General features: G+C 36.8%; 1 protein-coding gene across 3 annotated transcripts in view; it reads left to right on the forward strand.

Annotated features, from left to right (window-relative positions):
* The first annotated feature begins 763 nt into the window (after positions 1 to 763).
* LOC110103152 (immune-associated nucleotide-binding protein 9-like) overlaps positions 764 to 20,681 on the forward strand; it is a 36,706-nt gene continuing 16,788 nt past the window's right edge. The window contains exons 1-4 of one of the 3 annotated variants that reach the window (XM_028693922.1): positions 764 to 859; positions 5,079 to 5,169; positions 7,332 to 7,557; positions 13,910 to 13,938. In XM_028693922.1, the coding sequence (XP_028549755.1) occupies positions 777 to 859; positions 5,079 to 5,169; positions 7,332 to 7,557; positions 13,910 to 13,938 (429 nt within the window). In that variant the 5' untranslated portion in view covers positions 764 to 776. Of the gene's footprint in view, positions 860 to 5,075; positions 5,170 to 7,331; positions 7,558 to 13,909; positions 13,939 to 20,681 lie in introns of all 3 variants that reach the window. The other 2 variants (XM_028693921.1, XM_028693923.1) reach the window with 2 other exon arrangements.

Consider the following 20,681-nt stretch of genomic DNA (forward strand, 5'->3'; position numbering starts at 1 on the left):
AAAAAACTATATAGTTAATGAACATATTCTGTTATTCCTTTACAAATATATTATGATATCTTTGTGGAGGTTCAAATGGGATTGCCCTCTTTGTTCTACTCTAAAATTAATATATCTGACATGCATATGTAAGTACAACAATAGTATAAATCTGTAAAATAAACTCTAACATGTTATTTGAAAATGGCAATTACTTTCTGTTCAATTGTTTTTAATAATTAATTATGTAATAATAAATTGTAAATATGGGCATTGTTCAATTGGATTATAAGTTTGTTGAAATAGTAATTTGGATGACTCCAAATTTAATTTCAGAAAATTCTAATGAAAAGTTGCCTTAAGGTTCATGCCCGATCAAGAAATTTTTCTATATCTTTTTTTTTAGAATGGGAGTATCTACTTGCTGCCACTTCAAAGGGAGCGTTTAGCTGCGTAACTAATCCCTCGGCAGAACCTAGTGAGGGCACCCACCGACATCGGATCCACACTTGCTTTGCCCCACTACAGAGGCGAGGCCGTAGTACGGGGATTCGAACCCGGGATGATGGATTCTCAACTGTGCTCGCCACCAATCACCCTAAGCCTCGGTGGGTAAATTTTTCTATATCAAAACTAATTTTTAAAATGTAGTTTGAAATGTGCTATTTTATTTTTCATATTATTTCATTTATAATAATAAAGATTAACAATAGTCTGACTTAAATATCCGGATACCAACAGGTGGGTTTTAATAAGCTAGTTAAAAGCCGATACTTTGTCTTGGCGAGATTTTTGAGATGAGAAATAGTTTTGCAGTCTTAATTCTTAAAAATGTGAACGTTTTTGCGCGCAGTAAATGCCGGGCATTCCGAAAGGCTCGTGTAGAAACGAAAGAGAGGTTACTCCGGAGGAGTGAGCTTGCCGGAGCTGAGGAAGACAAGAAACCAGAGGACAAGAAATATTATTATGTTATTCAGTTTATCCTAGGTACAGAAGCTAGTATATAAAGACAATAGGTGTACACGTGTAAAGATCTTATTGGACGGTGAAGCAGTTAGCCGTTGGAAGCTTAAGCCGGTGTTCTAATATCCCCTGTCAAACTGAAGATTCTTCTTGAATGTTTAGTTTGGTTCGTAGCTCCTTGAATCTGGATGTAGATAGTGGCTTAGTTAGAATGTCGGCTAACTGATATGTGGTGCTGATCGGAAGAAGCCGAATCACTTGGTTGTGAATGTGGTCGCGGATAAACCAGTGATCGATCTCGATGTGCTTTGTTCTAGCGTGAAAAACCGGGTTGTGAGCCTGGGCGATAGCTGACATGTTATCACAGAACAAATCGATCGGTTGGTTGTATTGGATGAAGAAGTCGTTTCAACCAGATAGTGTCGGCGGTAGCGGCCGCTAACGCGCGGTATTCCGACTCTGTTGAGGATCTGGCCACGGTATTCTGCTTTTTAACAGTCTAGGAAATAAGAGTATTGCCGAGGAAGGTGCAATGTCCGGTGGTAGATTTCCGGGTGTTGGGATCGCCAGCCCAGTCTGCGTCGGAGTATGTAGATAGGGTGAGCGGTCCTGGAAGAATAGGTAAACCGAGTTTCACTGATCCTTTGATATACCACAGCAGACGCTTGAGCAGATAAGTATGCTGTGGTGTGGGATCATGAAGATGTTGAGATAGTACATTGACGGCGTGCGCAATGTCGGGTCGAGTTAGTGTTAAGTATTGGAGAGATCCCGTGACCCTCCTGTAGGTGGTGGGATCGGAGAGGACAACATCATCGGGCACCTGTTTCGGTAGTTTAGTGCAAGAATGATTAGATAAAGAGTTGCAGTTGGTTAAATTGACAGAGCTTAGTATAGATTCAGCATACAACGATTGAGAAAGAAAATACTTATCTGACTGTTTCTGTATTTTGATGCCGAGAAAGTGATGGGCTGGATCGAGATCCTTCATGTTGAATGTGGATTGTAGTTCCGACAGAACAGAGGAGATGGCGTTGTTGTCGTTGCCGGTGACTAGAATGTCATCGACGTAGACTAATAAAAATATGCGTGTTTTGCCCCGGCAAAGAGTGAGCAGAGACGGATCTGCCTTGCTGTACTCGAACCCGAGCTTGAGAAGATGGTTGGTGAACGTAGTGTACCATTGACGGGGTGCTTGACGTAGGCCATAGATAGATTTGAGCAGCCTGCAAACGTGATTAGGATGATTTTCATCGGTGAAACCCCATGGCTGAACCATATAGACAATGTCGTTGAGAAGGCCGTGCAAGAAAGCATTAGATACGTCCCATTGCTGTACCGACCAGCCATGGAAGAGGGCGACGGTGAACAGGACTCTGATGGTCGGGATTTTCGCAACAGGACTGAAAGTCTCGGCGTAGTCAATACCGTGTGCTTGCTGATTTCCCAGAGCCACGAGACGAGCTTTGAATCATGCGATTGAGCCATCCACATTGAATTTCTTGCGGAAGGTCCATTTGCAGCCTAACACTTGAGCGTTGGGAGGAGGTGTTTCGAGGCGCCAAGTGCCTTGTTGTTGGAGAGCTAGAAATTCTTCGGCCATTGCTTGCCTCCATTCGTGCTTCTTGGAGGCCTTTTTAAAGTTTGTGGGATCGGGATCTTGATCAGAGCTGTTAGAGCTGTGAGCAAGAAGATTTAACCGAGCGGTCGGTTTTAGTGAGCCAGTCCGGGTTCTGGTGATTATGGGATGTCGAGTAGGAGGTATATGTGAACAAGAGTCTGAGTCTGGGATTATTGCTGGAGGGTCGGGCATAGCTTCTTGGTTGGAGGAGAGACTTGATTGAGGCGGGAGGTGTGTTGTCGGGTTTTGAGAAGTAACGGATGTCGTCGGCAGATGTCTTTGTTCGGATGCCGTTGATGTCGGTAAGAGCATAGCGGGAGGAACATCATTGTGTTGAACCTGAGGAGGCGTAATGTTGTTAGCGAACGGAAAGGAATGTTCGAAGAATGTAACGTGTCGTGAAACGAAGAATTTGTTTGTCTCCCTGTTAAGGCATTTGTAGCCTTTATGGCTGTCCGAGTAACCGAAAAAGATGAAGGATCTGGATTTTGGTTCAAGTTTTGTACGCATGTGCTGTGGTAACAGTGGGAAGCATTCACAGCCTAATGTCTTCAAGTGCTTATAATCCGGCTTGATGCTGAACAGTAATTGCAATGGCGACTTGTTATGGGTGTTTGGGGAAGGCATTCTATTAATCAAATATGCCGCCGTGGAACACGCTTCAGGCCAGTATTGATGCGGGACGGCAGCTCTGTGTAGAAGTGATCGAGTGGTTTCGACCACATGCCGATTTTTTCGTTCAGCCATGCCATTTTGCTCTGGGGTGTAGGGACAGGACACTTGATGTCGGATACCTTTGGACAGAAGAAAGGATTTCATCTGAAGATTAGTAAATTCGGTTCCGCTGTCTGTCCTAAGGATTTTGATTCGATGATTAAGCTGATTTTCAATAAGCGTAGTAAAATGTTTAAACACATCGATTACATCAGATTTATGTATTAAGGGAAAAAGCCATGTATAACGGGAGAAGTCATCAATGAACATAACAAAAAATCTGCAGCCGAGGACGGAGGAGACCGAAGACGGACCCCAGACGTCGGCATGCACGATGTGCAGAGGTATTTGAGTTCTTGATTGAGAATGCTCAAATGGAAGCTTATGATTTTTACATTGAACACATGTAGTACAATGTTTAGAAGAAGTAAAGATGCGTAATGTAGGTTCGTTTTGAGAAATCCGTTGCAAGATTCGGAGATGAGGATGTCCCAGGCGGTCGTGCCACACGGAGGAAGAGTGCTTGGACGCCTGAAGAGCTGTTGGACGATGCGGAGATACGGATGAGTTCGGTATCCTGTACAGACCACCGCTACAGGGTCCTTGAAGAAGCTGTTGATCGGTCATCAGGTCCTTAAAAACAAATCCACTTGGGTCAAATGTAATTGAAATTTTGTTATCTTTAACGAGGTTAGAAATAGACAAAAGATTATGCGAGATGTTTGGGACGTGAAGTAAATTTGATAAGAAAAGCTTACGATTCGGGTTAGGAAGAATGCCCGTGCCCGAGTGAGCAATGGGGATGTTTCTTCTGTCCCCGATAAAGATGTCGTCGGAGCCATTGTATGACGTCGGTTGTGAAAGATTATCGGCAGCGTTAGACATGTGGGAGGAGGCGCCGGAGTCGAGAAACCAATCGCCGGACGAGACTTCGGGGTTAGCCATCAGAGCAGTATTCTGTTTGGTTACAGTGGTGGATGGAGTGTAATTGGCGTTCATACGGTGCCAACAAGCATCAGCCGTATGACCCTTCTTGAGGCAAATCTGACAAGTCGGAGCGGGCTGCTGTTGGACCGAGCGATTTGTGTTGCTAGAGTTGTGCGTGGAACGACCTCTGGATCGTCGTCCACGGCCCCTGCTGGCGTAGAGCGCTGCCTGCTGGACAATTTCGCTGGATTGGCGAGCTGCATCTGCGTTTACATGAATCTCCTCGCTGATGAGCATAGCGTATAGGTTCTCAAGCCGAATCGGGGAAGGGGAGTTGCGGATATATGGCTTGAATGACTGGTAGGCGGGTGTTAACCCGTTCAAGATGTACAAGATGATGTCCTCGGAGTCGATCGTGGATCCGGCGGAAGCAATTTGATCGACTAGTTTCTTTATCTCAGTTAGATATTGGATCATCGACGAATTCTTCATGGAGACGTGGTGGAGCTCATTCTTGAGCTGGATTACCTTGGAGCGACTGGTTGCCTGAAATTGGCTTTCAAGAACCTGCTAGATTTCGTGGGTTGTATCGAGGTGAATGATATAGGGTAAGACGGTCGGAGATATTGTCGAGCAGATGGCTGCCTGAAGGTTTTGGTCGGTAATGCGCCAGTTCTTGAGAGCAGTCGTTTGATCGGACGATTCTCCGGAGGGAGGGGGCGGAGCAAGAAAGTGCTCAAAATCGTTTGCTCGAAGCAGTTTTAGGATTTGATGACGCCAGATCGGATAATTGTTGGTCGACAATTGGTTTGGGACGATGGTCTTGAGATTTGAGACGACGAACTTTAGAGATGGAGAGATCGGTGAGATTTCGCTATGTTCGTCTTCTCCGTGATTATAAGCGTCGAAGTTGCCACCGTCTCCATTCCCCGGCTTTACCAGCTAAACAGCTCAAGCCACCGAAAGTAAGCACTCCTTATTTTTCTATTCTTCATGTCTATTGCGCTTTGTTGGTTCTTCTACTCCTGGAGTCTGTTCTTATTATCTGTTTGTCCTTGAGCTTTTCAATGACGTGGTGTGATTGTTGACAACATATATTCTTAGCACAGAACTGCTGAATTCTTCAACAAAATATGCTCACTTGTCCATGCATTCATATTAGGGTTTTGACAACTCATTTATGAATACTTTCCAAAATGGACTAAGGAGTTCTCATCTGTAGAGTTTATTAAGGGAATTTTTAGCAAGGCTACTCGCCCATTGTTCACACTTCACAATTCTAGCCATGGCTTACCTACTATATAGTTAGCTAAATCGACTCTCTGTTATATGCCTTTCTTATATTTTATTTTGTAGCCCTTCCTGTATCATTAATCTTAATTAAGTCCTATAAATAAAGGGTTAAGGACCAAATACGGGCATGATATCATCTTATACTTATTACTAAATCTCAATCAAAGATTTTCTATTAAATCTATCTCTTTATCTATTTTCTTTCTCTCCCTCTTCTTTATTGTTTGACTATTTCTACAAGAAGATACTGGTCAACTCTCGGTTGATTTTGAATCCTACATCTTAAAATGGTCGGGGAGTGTGGTTTGATGCTGAGAACTATAAACCAAACATTGGAGAACATATTATTGGTAGCATGAACAAAGCAAATGTTAGAATAATTACATCATATCTAAATAACTTCTACATGAGGTTGGTCTAGCCAAAATGATTAAGGAAGCCCTTGGGTAATTTTAGCAAGCTTCAACTCTGACACACCCTAGCTAGGATAGTCTCAGCAACCTCTCCGATTTGCCCTTGTTATCATAGTCCTAGACTTGTTGCTCCGTTGCTTTTAGTGTGCCATCTCTTTGAGAGGATGGAACTATTGAAGTTTTTTGCCCACTTAACCAATGAAGAGTCAAATCCAATCTACTAATGTCTTCTTAGTTGAGATCACCAAGGCTCAACATCCTACTAAGTTTAAAGTGCCTATTTTTTATTCATTTAAGAGAGTCATATACAACTGATCATGTTGTCATTTTGAATTAACATATATGGCGAGTTTTCTCGAGCCCATAAATGAGCCCGCCTATCGAGCATTTTCAAGCTAAAAAATGGTTAGCTTGTCGAGCTCAGAAAATAATACTATTAAAGAACGAGTCTTAATGAACACGCAAAGTAAATAATCCAAGAAAGATGAATATACCTCTAGTTAATAGATACTTTAATTAGTTTTAAAGTTTATTAATTTATGATTATTCTATTATTAAATTGTAATAAATATAAACATTCATGTTAGATTGTTCAATATTTTCATAAGACATAATTGTGCTCCATATCAAACATTAATCTAGTTTTTTAAGGAACTTCATATCGAGCTTAAATGATATTGTTCATGAACATAAATGCGTTGAAGAAATAGTTGTTTAAACTTATTTATTTAACCATAGAGTATTACAAAAATATTTAAGCTTGTTTGATGTAAATCCCGATATTTAAATAATAAGAGTTTATGTAAATCCCCTTAAATTTTATTTTACTTATTTCATCAAACACATTCAAAGATAATTAATTTGTATGGACTCACAGTGTCAAGAAAATACCATTGATCTAGCAATTTGGAATAAAAAAAATTACAACACCGACATCATTTACTTTGCGTTTTGTTAATCAGGACTGAGAAGTTTTCGTCAATAGAATTTACCATGTTGTCAAATGAACTTGTCAAGGGAACTGTCCTTCATCCAGGCTACCTGCATTTAGTTGTATTTTCTTCGTTTGAGCAAACATTATACTGCACAACTTAATAAATAGATGATCAATTCAAATGAGAATTCATGTTTTTGCCTATTGCCAGCAAATTCGGTTTTCAAGAAAGCAAGTCTAGGCCTAATTAAGTTGCCTTGTAGCAAATCCAGAAGCTAAGATGTAGTTGTTTCTTAAAGGATGGGAATAATAAAATATGAGAACTATGAAAAAGACACTGACAAGAAAATACAAATTTATAAATTAGTTTATTACTTGTGAATCCCAATGATATATCATGAAGTCTACATGTTCGTAAGTATGTGAGATTGTAACCTTAACTTTTCAGCTTAATCAATTTACCATGTCTTTTTTGCATTTCTTTTAGTCGCACACAATGGAGGTTGATTCAATTATTGATTTCAAATTGACAACTGCAAGTAATGCTATTAATATTGTTATTGTTGGGAAGGCTGGTAATGGCAAGAGTGCTACTGGCAACAACATTCTGGGAAGGGAAGCCTTCTTTTCTAATCTTAGCCCTTCGGGAGTAACTGAACTAGAAAGAGCTATTCTGAACGAAGGTCGTATTATCAATGCTATAGACACTCCAGGTAATGTCAATTTCTTTATGGATCTATGAATGTTCATTAAGTTAAAACAATGCATATGTATTTTTATATCTTTGATTTTAGAATATTGTTTGTATTATATCACTACTTGAATGAAAGAATTGTTTGTTATTGTCTACCTTGTCGAAATATAACTTTATGTGCTTTTGAAGTTTGCTTCTCTTTTTAAAGCAATTCTGCCCTCCAGTTTAGTGCATAGGATAACTTTATTATGAATATATTGAAAATATTTAATGCATTCACATAGGCATAATTGATGAAAACTAAAAAAATTTGTGAGCAAGGCAAGCCTCACTTGTTTGAGGATAAAAATTTATAAGAACCGTAGTTCTCAATGTGGGCTCCGAAAATTCTGCCCCGGCCTCCCCGCCGCACTTTTCCTTTTTTTTATTCGGCGAGTGAGTTTTAACTGAATAAGTTCCGAGGTAAATTTTGGAAGGCAGATGGGTTTGTAGATAAGACACTACCCAGAGATTTCGCCCTCATTTTGTGAGGGCTTTATAATCTGAGTTCTGGTTTCCTATAGGCGCAAGCCCCTATAGTTAATTACCCCTCCCGATCCCGAGAGAGAACTTTCGATTAAGGCTAGTCGTCAATCAGATACGTTTATCCGTAGATACACAATATCGAGCATATAGTAGCAGCAATGGATTGGATTTGGAAATTGAGGAGTTGAGTTTGGATTTAGGTATTTAGAAAGATTTAGAAAGTTTGATATTTAAAATAGAAATTTCACCATCATGCACTTAAAGCGGATGGTGGGGGAATGGATGATGGGCCCGATCAAGATCCCATGGTTCCGTCATCCTGGGCCATCATGGACCCTGGTCTACTTTGTCAGAGGAGGTAGTCGACCCAACCTGACAGAAGGATCCTTGTCGGCAGCCATGGGTTGCTTCGTCCAAGGGTACCTTGTAGACCAGGGGTGAATGTTTATCTAAGGAGACAAATTTGAATCCACCTTAGCTAACAGAGGACTTTGTGCCCCATCGATCATATCCTATTGATTCATATCTCAAGGATTTAACGCCATTAAGGAGTGTATTGGATCTGGCCATAACCGCTATCTGTGGTGCCATTTGGCGGCAAAACCACTCGGTTCAGAGGGCCCCGGGTCATAACCGTTTACCTGCAGTGCCATTTGGCGGCGAAACTGCCGGTTAGAGGACACGTACCACGTCCTTACTGGCAAAAGATTGTTTGAGAATAGATCCTAGTGATATTTTCGACTAGGCATTTGGCTCTTTGTGAGCTAGAGTTTATTTAAATTTGTCCGCCTCGACAAACTGTTGCGGAGGGCGGATGGATTTTACTTTAAGTGTGGATGGATAATTTCAATTTTTAAATATTTTTAGGATTTTTGGATTTTTTCCATGCGGGTGATTTTTATATACCCCTTTAGTGTACCTATGTGTATACAATTTATAGTGCACGTGCAGGGGGTATTTTTGGAATATTTATAGACGCCTTCTGTCTGCTTGTACGGATGTTGCAGATCTGGTGGGGTGGCGTAGCAGCTTTTTGGATCAGTTGTTTGTTGCTTTGTACAGCCAGGCTGTCGTGCACTATTTGTTGATGTTTGTAGGCAGATTATAGTGCACTAACGAATCTCCTGCTTTTTGCTTGTAAACAATTGCATTCATATAAATTCTTTGTTCATGATCAAGTCCCTTTGCATACGAATCTTCTATCATCGACCGTAAGCACTTGTACTTGTTATACTTCTTATGCATTTTGCTTGTGGTATTTGATCTCATATAGTACATCCGTCACTATTATAGGTAGGCAGGTTGATGTATTCCATAGATTGAAAGTGATTTCAGGATACTGCACTTACTGAAGTCTTTCTACATCTACCCATCAGTGGCATGTGGCACATACATTTATCTTTGTAGAAAGATTGTATGTGTTGCAGATCTTTACTCTTGCCTGTAGAAAGCATGTATATTCGACTAATGTTGAGTAGTCATTGACTGTATGAATAATTTAGCATCCACTGTACATTAATCGCCATCACCCATAAATGGACTTCTATATGAGTGAGGACTCTTCTATATTTGCTTGTGGATAGTGTACTATGTGTACAACGAGTTTCCTTCAATAACTCATAGGAGCTTGTACTTGTGTAGTCATTTAGCATCTTGCTTGTGTTTATGTAGTCCCTTTCGTATTTGTCCACAAATGACATATGGTGCATATAGCAGATCTACTGTAAGGGATCGTAGGTATTTGCATTTGCTATGTATCTTTCGCCTTTATTTGCAGATAGATTGTTGCATCCACATTGGGGAATGATCACTTTTATTACATGCATCTATCATCATTGACTACGAGTAGGTTATTGAACTTATCATCAAACTAGTCTTTATTAGCAATGGACTAACCATCATCAGCTACAAGCTAATTAGTACCAATCATGTTCTTCGTGGCTTCTTTCAGTGTGCCATGCTATTGGATCACAATTTCTTCCATATGATTGATACAAATGTCATGACTGATTGTCATTGTTTCTTCCATTTAATCTTTGCTTGCATAAGACCAATATGCTTGCTAGATAATGAGTGGTGATTGATTACAAGATGTTGTTGCATTCATCATTTGTAGGAAGAACATTGTTTGCATGTTGATGTTTGCATTTTGTAGCATAAGAGCCTTTGATCATTTATTCCGAAGCTTCATGGAAGTATTATGGCTTGGCAAGTATTGATAGTGATTCCATTACTCTTAATGAATCTTCAATTACCATAGGAATTTTTTTTATTCATTACAACTCATCTAAAAATTGCTTGCGAATACATTGCATTCCTCCATTCAATTGAGATGATCATTGTAGGCTAATTATAATTGCTCAAATAAGTTTTATACCAAAGCTTGGATGAAATTCAAATGGATCACCCCCCTTTGATTAGCACTTGTATTTATATTACAATGTCAATTCTTTAACCTTTAAGAGCTTAATGTTATGGTTCAAGTTTCAAGTCAAAACTCATTGCACCAAGCTCTTTTGAGTTCAAGTTCAGAGTCCACTCAAGTCTTTTACTTAGTTTAAATGTCCAAGTCAAGTCCTTGTAGTTATATTGTTTCATTTGCAAATTCAAGTCCAAAATGCTTGCAAAATCAAGTTCCCTTGAATGTTCAAATTATTCAAGTCTTGTTCTAGTTCTTTGTTCAACTCATTTGAGTTCAAGTAGTCCCCTGCTGTCTTGTAGAGTTCAAGTCTGAATGCGCAAGTTCAAGTTCAATCTCATTTGCACATTTTTTTTTATTTGGATTCAAGTTTATTTAAGTTCATTTGATTTAAGTCCACAAGTCCCATTTTCTTCAAGTCCTTATCTGTATTTTAGATAAAATTTCGGCAGCCTCCCGGTGTCTCCCCTTTTAGGGGAAAAACCAAGAGGCCGCCTACCCGCCACGTCAATAAAGACGTGCACGGTGTATGTTGGTGAGACACCGCGGCGGTTGTCTTTTTTGTTTTCTCCCACCACGCGCAATAAAGGCGTGCATGGGGTTTTATAAAAAAGTATTTTTGAAAAAAAGCAGTTTTTGATTTCCCCCCGCTCGGGGGTACTTAATAAGCGACCCCGCTTCGCCGTACGTGCCGCACCAGGGTTCCATCCCACCACGCGCAATAAAGGCGTGCATGGGGCGATTCTCCGATTTGCTACGGACATTGAAGCAAGGTTTTGAGTTTGGAAGAGTACGTACCTTCGCGGGGTTGCCGTGGTTGACACATGGATCGATGAGTCACTCGCCTACCTCGCCGTAGGTGTCGCACCGGGTTCCCTCCTACCACGACCAATAAAGGCGTGCTTAGGTGGTTTGCCTGTCCGACACGAACATCGAGGTAAGAGAGTGGAGGGGATATTAATTAATTAAAATTAATAATAATTAATTATAATTTAAAAATAATTAAATATAATTATAATAATTAACCATATTTAATTATAAAATGATGATAATTAATTTGAATTAAAAGTTAATTATAATTAACTTAAATAAATCATGATTAATTATTATCATTAATAATTAATCATAATAATTTTAAATTAATCATAATTTATTTTTAATTAAAACTAATTATTATTTATAATAATCAAATATAGTTAAATTATTCAATTATAATAATTATAATTAATTATAATTAACTATTATTAAAAATAACTAAATATGATTAAATAATAATAATACCAATACTAAGTGATAATAGTATGAGAGAGCGGAGAGCGGGAGTTGGATCGGAAGTGGTGAGGAGAGGCAGCGACTGAAGTCCCCATCTGTTGCGGTATTTAACGACGCACCTGGGCTCAAGGTCGAGGAGAGGTCGCAGGATTTGAGCAGGAATCGCGGGATGCGACTCAAACGGCGCTGCACAGCGGGATTTCAGCCGGTTTCGTGGATACGAGGTTTGATCTGATATTTTTTTTTTTGTTTCTTTTGTGCTTTACATAGAAGTCAACACTCAAGAACTCTAAAATGAACATAACAAAAAAAAAAGGCAAAAAAATATCAAGCAATATTTCTAATAAACATGTATGCCAATTTTCACGAGGAAGTTATTGATCTCATATATATCTATTTTAATTAAGCATGGCAACTAAAAGGAATTCAAATGAGCCATTCACAACTCTTTACCTATTGTAGTGGTGAGTATTTTGCTTTATCCATGCGCACATGTGGTGGGAATTTCCGTTAGTTGTGCATCAATGTTCCAACAAAAAAAACTTGTATGCATAAAAAAACTTAGGTTCAATAGGGTGAAAACATGAAAAAGGGAGAATTCGAGCGGACGGGTGCGGCTAGAGCTGGCGGGGAACTTGCTTTAGGAAAAATATATTAGATAATTGTTATTTTAATGATTTCATTTTTTGACTCACTACAATGTTATGTATTTTAGTTTTTATTTAAATAAATCAATTGAAACCAACAATCTCTCATAAAGGGTTGATAAAAAAGAAAACACAGGAGTGAGCCAAACTTAAAAATTTGTTGTGCTGACTGCGTATTATAGCTATAGTTGTCGGTACAGGAGTATAATTATGTAAAGATTGTTTTTAGTACAAAGTTATGTATTGTTGTAATAATAGTGTATTTCATTTGTTGGAGTGCACAATGAATTCACAATTAGATGTGTACAAGAAAATAGCTATGTATTCTTAAAATTTTCATGTAGAGCTACATGTGTAATCAATACTTAATAAATTTCTCATGGACTTAGACATTCCAAATGCCTGACTAATTTTTTTTCTCCCCACTTCATAAGGTAGATTAGTGGGGTTATGATTTTGTGGATCAGATTTTACAATGCTAGCAACTAAGCATTATGGTTAAGGTTCAACAGTTATATATTTGTAGTATTTTAATTTTGATGAACAACATTAATGTTATAGGTTTGACCTACTTATTTATCCATAGGAAATAGTATACAACTCTTAAAATTTAATTTGCTTTGTTTATCAATTTTGCATAATTTTCTTAAATATTTTTTGTGGAGTGATAATTGAGGTGTTCCTAAAAATAGCTATTATTTATTCCAAAAATTTGATTGATGACAACAAAACTCATGCTATACTAATCTTTTCTCATTTAGAGTTAAGCTCAATGATAGTCCTTCAACTTTCACAACATTAGATCATGTCAAGATTTGTTTTATCCTCAATTGGCTTTCATGAAGTATATTTAGTAGAAAATAATGATGCTAGCATAAATTATCCAATCATGTAAAAATTTTCCATGGTCTTTACAATTTCAGTCTGATATGGTAGGAGAGGAAGCCTCAAGTTGGTTGAGGTTTATTCTAAGCTAACCAATTTTTAGTATGTTCTGCAGTTAAATTCTTCATTGCCTTCTCAATGTTTACGTCCATGTTATACATAAATTCAAGTAATTTTGTTCTAAAATTTATAACAAATGTTCATTATTAGAATTTATCAGGTTAGTTGACCTGTTAATCATATCCAAGAAGAGTATCACAAGTTGCACATTTGAAATTCGATCCAAGTTGTGTATTGAAATTCCTAGCCAATGTCTCAGCCTGTTCAAATTGGACGTTTTTTTGGCTCAAAACAATAGTGCTTCAATTGACTGGCATAAGTTCAAACTTGCTATGTTTGTTTCTTTCTCCTGTTCACATTTATTATAATTTGAAGTTATGTATGGACATGCCAGCTAGAATGGTATTGAAGCATTGTTTTTAGCAATTTAATCGCATTTTTTTGCTTCTGATTCTAACCTATGATATATATTACAGAAAATTTTCAAATTTCTTTCTCTTGACATAGTTTAGAATATTGGTAGTATGCTAATCGCCTAATTCTGACTATGGATTTCTTTGTAGGGTTGTTTGATTTTTCTACTGATTTTGAGGTAATAAGTGGGGAGATAATCAAATGCATTGATTTAGCCAAGGATGGTATTCATGTAGTACTCATCGTTTTCTCAATTGGATCTTGCTTTATAAGAGAAGAGGAGGAAGCCTTTGAGAGTATAATATCAATTTTTGGTTATAAGATTATTAACTATATGACTATAGTTTTCACTGGTGGGGATACCCTGGAATCTAAAAAGAAAAGCTTGAAGGATTATATGAGCCTTTTTCCTGAAACTTTGAGGGTTTGTATCTTTTTTCTTTTAGTAGTATTGATTGCCTTCTTTTGCATGTTGTATGATGATATCTTGATGGCAAGAAGCATTGATAAGTTGAGTGTAAAATCGAAATCACACCATAATTATGATCTATTACGTTAATATGCCAATAGATAATGGTAAAGGTATGCTACATAAAATAGCAAGACATTACTTAATTGTTTATACAAAATACTTTAACCCATTGTCTTTGAGGCCATTGCTTAACTATAATGTAGGTGCACTAAAATGCTGTTGTATATGAGCGTAATGCATCAAGTTACTAAAATAAGGAATACAAAATTATATATATATATATATATATATATATATTGTAGTTAAATATATATTTTTAAAGATAAAAATGTCAAAATAGTCCCTAAATTATTTGTATGAGGTCATTTTAGTTCAAGATTATAAATGTGTTCAATTTAGTCTCTTACTACTCAGATATGATTTAAAATTGTCTCTTTGTTTGATTATGTATGCATCACTTTTGAGAAGTCCGGAGTTAATTGTAGATCACATTGGAGTAATCTAGAGACTATTTTTGTTACAATAGTTAGTTTAGGATTAAATTTTCTCTCATAAATATTAAATAGTTAAGGGTCTATTTTGATATTTTTTTCTAATTTCAAACTAATTATGTAATCATATTTTGTTTACTAATACATGCGACAATTGCTACCTACTCAAATTTATGACTATTGTTTCAAATTGTTTTCACAAACTATGCCTATATTTCAATATATTTTACTTGTGTACTACTTTTTAAAATTGAATTAGTTAAAGACATAAAGCAATATTTGATTGACCCTGCCCCTTCATGAGTCAATATCATGTTAGAGAAACATAGTTTTTCCTTTGGTTGCAAGCACATTTTCAAAAAACTAAATTTGGTTACTATCTTGGTTGATCTATGCATTAGAAATATGTGTTTAATGGTTATGATGAACTTGGGTATTCAAAAGTTGAATTTAAATGCTAGCATAGTGAATTTAATTTTTTCAGCACTAAATTTGGTTATATCCTTTGAAGATCATGTTTCTCACCTATGATACATAGACACGGACACGACGACACGGACAAGGGACACGACTTTTTTGAAAATATATGACACGAGTACGGCGCGGACACGGCAATATATATTTTTATATAGTGTATATATATTAATGTAATATCATATTAAAAATGATAAACAATAATAAATGAATGACATGATAACTTGTCTAGCTTATAATATAAAATATTTAGTACAAAATATCTAGTACAACCACAAAAATATAAGCAAATAATCACTTACTACAACATCAAACATTTAAGCTTCAACTACTAGGATTAGCTTAAGAGGTTTGTTTTTGATCTTCAATATCATTATTATTGAATATCACTGCTTTCAACTCTAGTTCAACAAGAGAGATTTGTAATTGTGCAAAAAAGGAGGAGATGAAAATACCTTCACTGCCAAAGAGAAATGAAAATGAGAATATTCGATGAATGAGTATCAGATGTTGATTTTGTGTTGTGGATATGAAATAAGAAATTTAGTTTAAATCTTGCCAAATATAAGAAATTATATTTTAAAAAATTATAAAATATTTAAGATACATGTGTCGGACATGTGTGTCAAATTTGTTTTTAATCGGACATGTTTTCGGTGTGTCTGACATGTGTCGGAGGAGTGTAGGACAAGTGTCGTGTCGGACACTGCACGCCTCTTTGAGGAGAAGTATCGGTGCATCATAGTTTCTCACTCTACATGTTTATTATCTTAAATAATTTTGTTATTGGAAATAGACTTATCTACAGTTTACAATGAATCTTGTCATTCAAAGCTGAACTACTTGAATGAATTTGGTTATTGCAACACTTAATGTGGCTATAAGCAAGCGAAGATGGCGACACAAATTGAAGTGGCTGGGATCAATCAAATTGGAGTGACTAGCTTTGATCGAATTAAGAGTGTCATAGTGAAATAGAAATACTCAAATGCCAGGGGAATTGTGTAAAATTAAAAAAAATTAAAAAAAGGATGAAACGATACACTAAGAATAACATGAAGGACAACATTTTTGGTATAGTAGCTAATCGTCTAAATTTCAAATTTTGAATCAAGTCTAGATTCTTTACCTAAAACTATTGTTGATTAGTCAAAGGACCAAAAAAGTGATCAATGATAGGTGGATAAACACAATTTTTCCAAAGATAAATAATGTTCCCTTTTATTTATTATTATAGTTCTATTTTAATGATTTCATCTTGGTGAACAATTCATCAATAACTTGTTGATAAATGAGGATTGCTGATTGACAAAACTCTAAGGGGCATTTAAAGTTGTTTTGAGCCTTCGAATAAGAGCAATGTGATTACCTTGATGACTTTTTTCTTTTAATGTTAGTCTATACTTTGTAATAAAAATGTCATATGCATTTATTTAATTTAATTGCAACATTTGGCAAAGCTTCTGGACTTTTATATTTCCTTCAGTTTCTACTTTTATTCTATAAAGATCTCATATGTGAGGTTCTTTTTCCAATCTCTAAGAGGAGAACTACTTAATTTTCATTGCTTATGTTATAATTTGATTGCTTAATATGTTTTGAGTGACATTTAGAGTTCTAGAGTACTTGTATCTTCAAAATTTGAACAATTATTTTTAGTTGTCAAATATATTTCTATTTTTATAGAGTGATTTAAAGATGATTGAATTTAGACCAAGTCCTTGACAAATTCGTATTGCTCTTACCATGTTACTTTTTTTTAAGTTTGTCTTTTCAATTTAAATCTTTAAGCTTCTTTTTTATTTCTTTCATCTCGTACAATTATTTGTGATCCTTGAAAATTTCTTGCAAAACATCATTCAACAATGTAACAATAGAGTAATCGTTTTTTATTATACCACTAGTATATGATCAAGAGAGAGAGACAAGTAAATGAGTTGCTCTCTCTTGTTGAATCTGCCATTGTGGACAATGGTGGAAAACCATACTCAGATAAGATTTTTGCAAAACTGAAGGTTTGTCAAATCCTAGGTTCATACTTTTCAACTTGTAGCAACAGAGATATAAATGTTTGATACTTTATATATTGGGTATCGCTTCCATTAGGAAGGGGCTTTTCTTCGGCACGAAAATGTTAAAGAAGTTAAAGGTAATGAAGGATGCTCCAACGAGGAGTTATTTGAACTTATGAAAGAGAACATTAGATCATATAATGATGAACTGAAGGATGTAATTGGGATGGTAAACTTATTTAAGCTCTGAAGTTCTATTGCTTTTATGTTTTCAAAGTTCATAGTTGCACCAGTCTTAATGCAACTATGAGTTAAGTAGTGGAGTCTTTTTTTTTGTGGTCAACATGCAAAACACCTCATGTAAGCTTAATCATAGGTTGACCTTTGTGGTGAAGCATTGAAAGGGTTGAAGAGGGGGCAGAGAGTTCGTAAAGGTTATCCAATAGTTGTGTTTATTTTATTAGGAGTGTTTTAAATATTTTGTTATATTTGGGTTGCGTTTCATTTGTCATTATAATAAGGGGTGCAATTTTTTATATCTTAGTCATTAAGGTTGAAATATGATTAAAGGTGTACAGTAAAAACTTGAACATTAAAGATAAATAGTAGTTCATAGTTATGCATTCATTTTTTAATTTATTATTTAGAGTTACATGACTATCTATACGTATAAGGAAGGATACTCCTAGATATAAAGGTAGGTTTCTATGGTAGTAATATTGTTTTAGGCTAGTGATTGGATTTTCCAAAGGTTTTATAGAGGGTTTCAGGTGAGAAGGCACCAACGGAGTAGAAATTGTAGAGTGGGAGTGGTAAATTTGATTTTTGTTGTTATTAGCTTTTTCAAATTAATCTAGATTAAGATGCATCAACTTATCATGTAGGTAGTGAAACCTAGTACATTGTAGTCCTTTTGTGGAGATGTTGTAAGTTTGATCCTGTAAAGTGAAATGATAAGTTATAATGAACAAGGATTTGATCTAATTGTAAATGAAGTGATAGTTGATTTCATTGTCTTATTTTGTTGAAAGAATATAGTGTCGATGTGTGTGTGTGGTTGAAGGGAGAGAGAGTAGAAGTTCTCTAGTTGTAATGGTTGAAGGTTAGTTCTAATCTTTGTCTTGAGTGATTGGTAGGTCGGTGGGAGATTATTTATGTTGTAAAGGATGATGTCTTCGAGATCTAGTGGTGTTTTGTTGCAGGAATATCATCAACATTAGATTTAATGGTGGATATGTACTTAGTAATTGTTTGATCTTTCGTGTGGATGCTATGTAATCGTTCTTCAATTGGAGAAGATGAGAACAACTGGTAGATTGAAGTCATTTCTCAATGGTTATCTATATTTTGTGTTAACTGTTGGGATTGAGAATGTACGGGAGGTGAGTTGGTGTCATGAACCTAATATAAGGTCACAACTAAGTTCTAACTGATGAGCATCCATGGTTGGAAGCAGCAAGTCGTCTGCTTGGAGTAGATGACACGGAGGACGAAGAGTTGTTTTTGTCAGATTGCATTAAAATATACTATCGTGAAAGATTTTGAGGAATTATTATCACTATGTGAGATGGTTTTATGGAGTGAGTTGGAGGTGAATTATGCTCTTAATGTTAGACATTAATAATTTAAATGTGAGTGTCAATAGTGGAGAGGGAGAGGTCACCTCAATTCATGAGGTGTTGGTTTGCTAATTGTCTTTGTCATTTTTATTTATGAATGAGGAGAGAGGTTTGATGAGGGGAGGTAGGTGGGAGAGTAAGACAATTATTGTTGAGAAGGAAACTTTGATATCATGTTAAAATGTATATAGTTGTTGACCCCTATAACCCAAACTGCGTGCAAAAAAGACAAAAATGACAAATAAAGCAGCACGTGGGTTAGCGTGACGCAGCGCTTAAAGGATCAAATGACCTTCGAATGCCAGGCAGACAGCGGCGTTACGATCAGGACATCGAATTCTATTAGGTCGAGTCCCCTCGCAATCAAATCGATGAGATCGGTCAAAAGAGACGGCAAACAACCGAAATTAAAACGTGGCGCTAATCAAGCAACGTCGGATCGACGAACAAACTTCGTCGTTGCCTCTGTAATATTGTCAACCTATGAAAATTACATTTTGTTTATTAAATTTGAAGCATTCATATTGGTCGCACGGATCCCAAGGAAACAACACGAATTTTGAGGAAAATCAGTCTCGTCGCTATCCAAATGATGTCCGTTCGCAAAATGAATTCCGCCATTGTGACTGATATATTGCGAATACTCAAGAACTACACTTTTTATGTTCAATTTGTAGCATCTAGATTGGTTGCACGAATTTCAAGACAAAACGTGCAGATCGAGGAGAATATGCCTTGACACTACCCAAACAAAATCTAACCGCGAAACAGATTTCACCACTGCGTTCAGAATATCCTAAATACCTAAGCATGACAACCAATTTGTTTAAATTAAAACATGCAAGGAGGTCAACACACATCCCGAGGCAAAACACGAATTTCAAGAAAAAGTTTGCTCGGCGCTAACCAAACGACGTCTGATTAAAAAACAGACTTCATCATTGTGTTCGAAACGCCGTCAATACTCATGAATGCACTACCAATTTGTTTGAATGAGGTTGTGTGCTCAAATCGAAGAAGTTTTATAGCGACATGACGTTTTTTGAGAAATTAGGCTTCGACGTCACCCAAATAAACTTCGATCGCAAAACGGACGCGTCGTTGCGACTGGAACATCGTCAATACCTTTAATGGACTATCAATTTGTCCAATTTTGATACTCGGAGAATTTGACACGTAAAATGAGACAAGATGCATGCAAAACAAAAAAAAAAATCACACGCAAATTGAATAATTTGCACACAAATTGAGACGTTTTTACTTGACCAATTAAGCTCTGCATTTTCAAATGAATATATTATTTATATATCACTGATGTTGGATCTCAAGCTAATAAAATGGCAGCAAAGACAGATTCCAAACAAGGAAAAGATTCAAATCAAATTAATATGCACTTAATGTGTTAACTCGTTTTGGTTCCTCTGTGGCCTATCCCAGCTTACTTCGGAGACCGTAGAAATGAGTCAAATTAGGAAGCTTCTCACTATCTTCACGGAAAGCTCTCTGTTTTATTTCACTTCTTTCCCACACAACAAAAAGAAAAGGCTCTCAATCTCTCCACTTCAGTTTTCACAAAAGCCGAATCAACTCCACTCTAAACCCCATTCAGAGTCCTTCATGCGTCCATCCTCGCCTCCAACAGCAAGTAGAAGCTCCACACATCCAACCTTCCGATCTTCCTAATTCCTCTTCTCTGCTTCATCCAACTCCTCGACACCCTCCCACAGCCGCCTCCTTCCCTTAAATCAAATCGACGCTGCAGCTACCACAGCCCGTCAAAGTTCCGTCCAAACCACCCCACTACCTAAACTGACCGGAACTTCTCACACAGCAGATCCTTCCGTCTCATGTAA

The sequence above is a fragment of the Dendrobium catenatum genome, unplaced genomic scaffold, assembly GCF_001605985.2.
Source record: "Dendrobium catenatum unplaced genomic scaffold, ASM160598v2 fragScaff_scaffold_389, whole genome shotgun sequence".
Lineage (NCBI taxonomy): Eukaryota > Viridiplantae > Streptophyta > Magnoliopsida > Asparagales > Orchidaceae > Dendrobium > Dendrobium catenatum.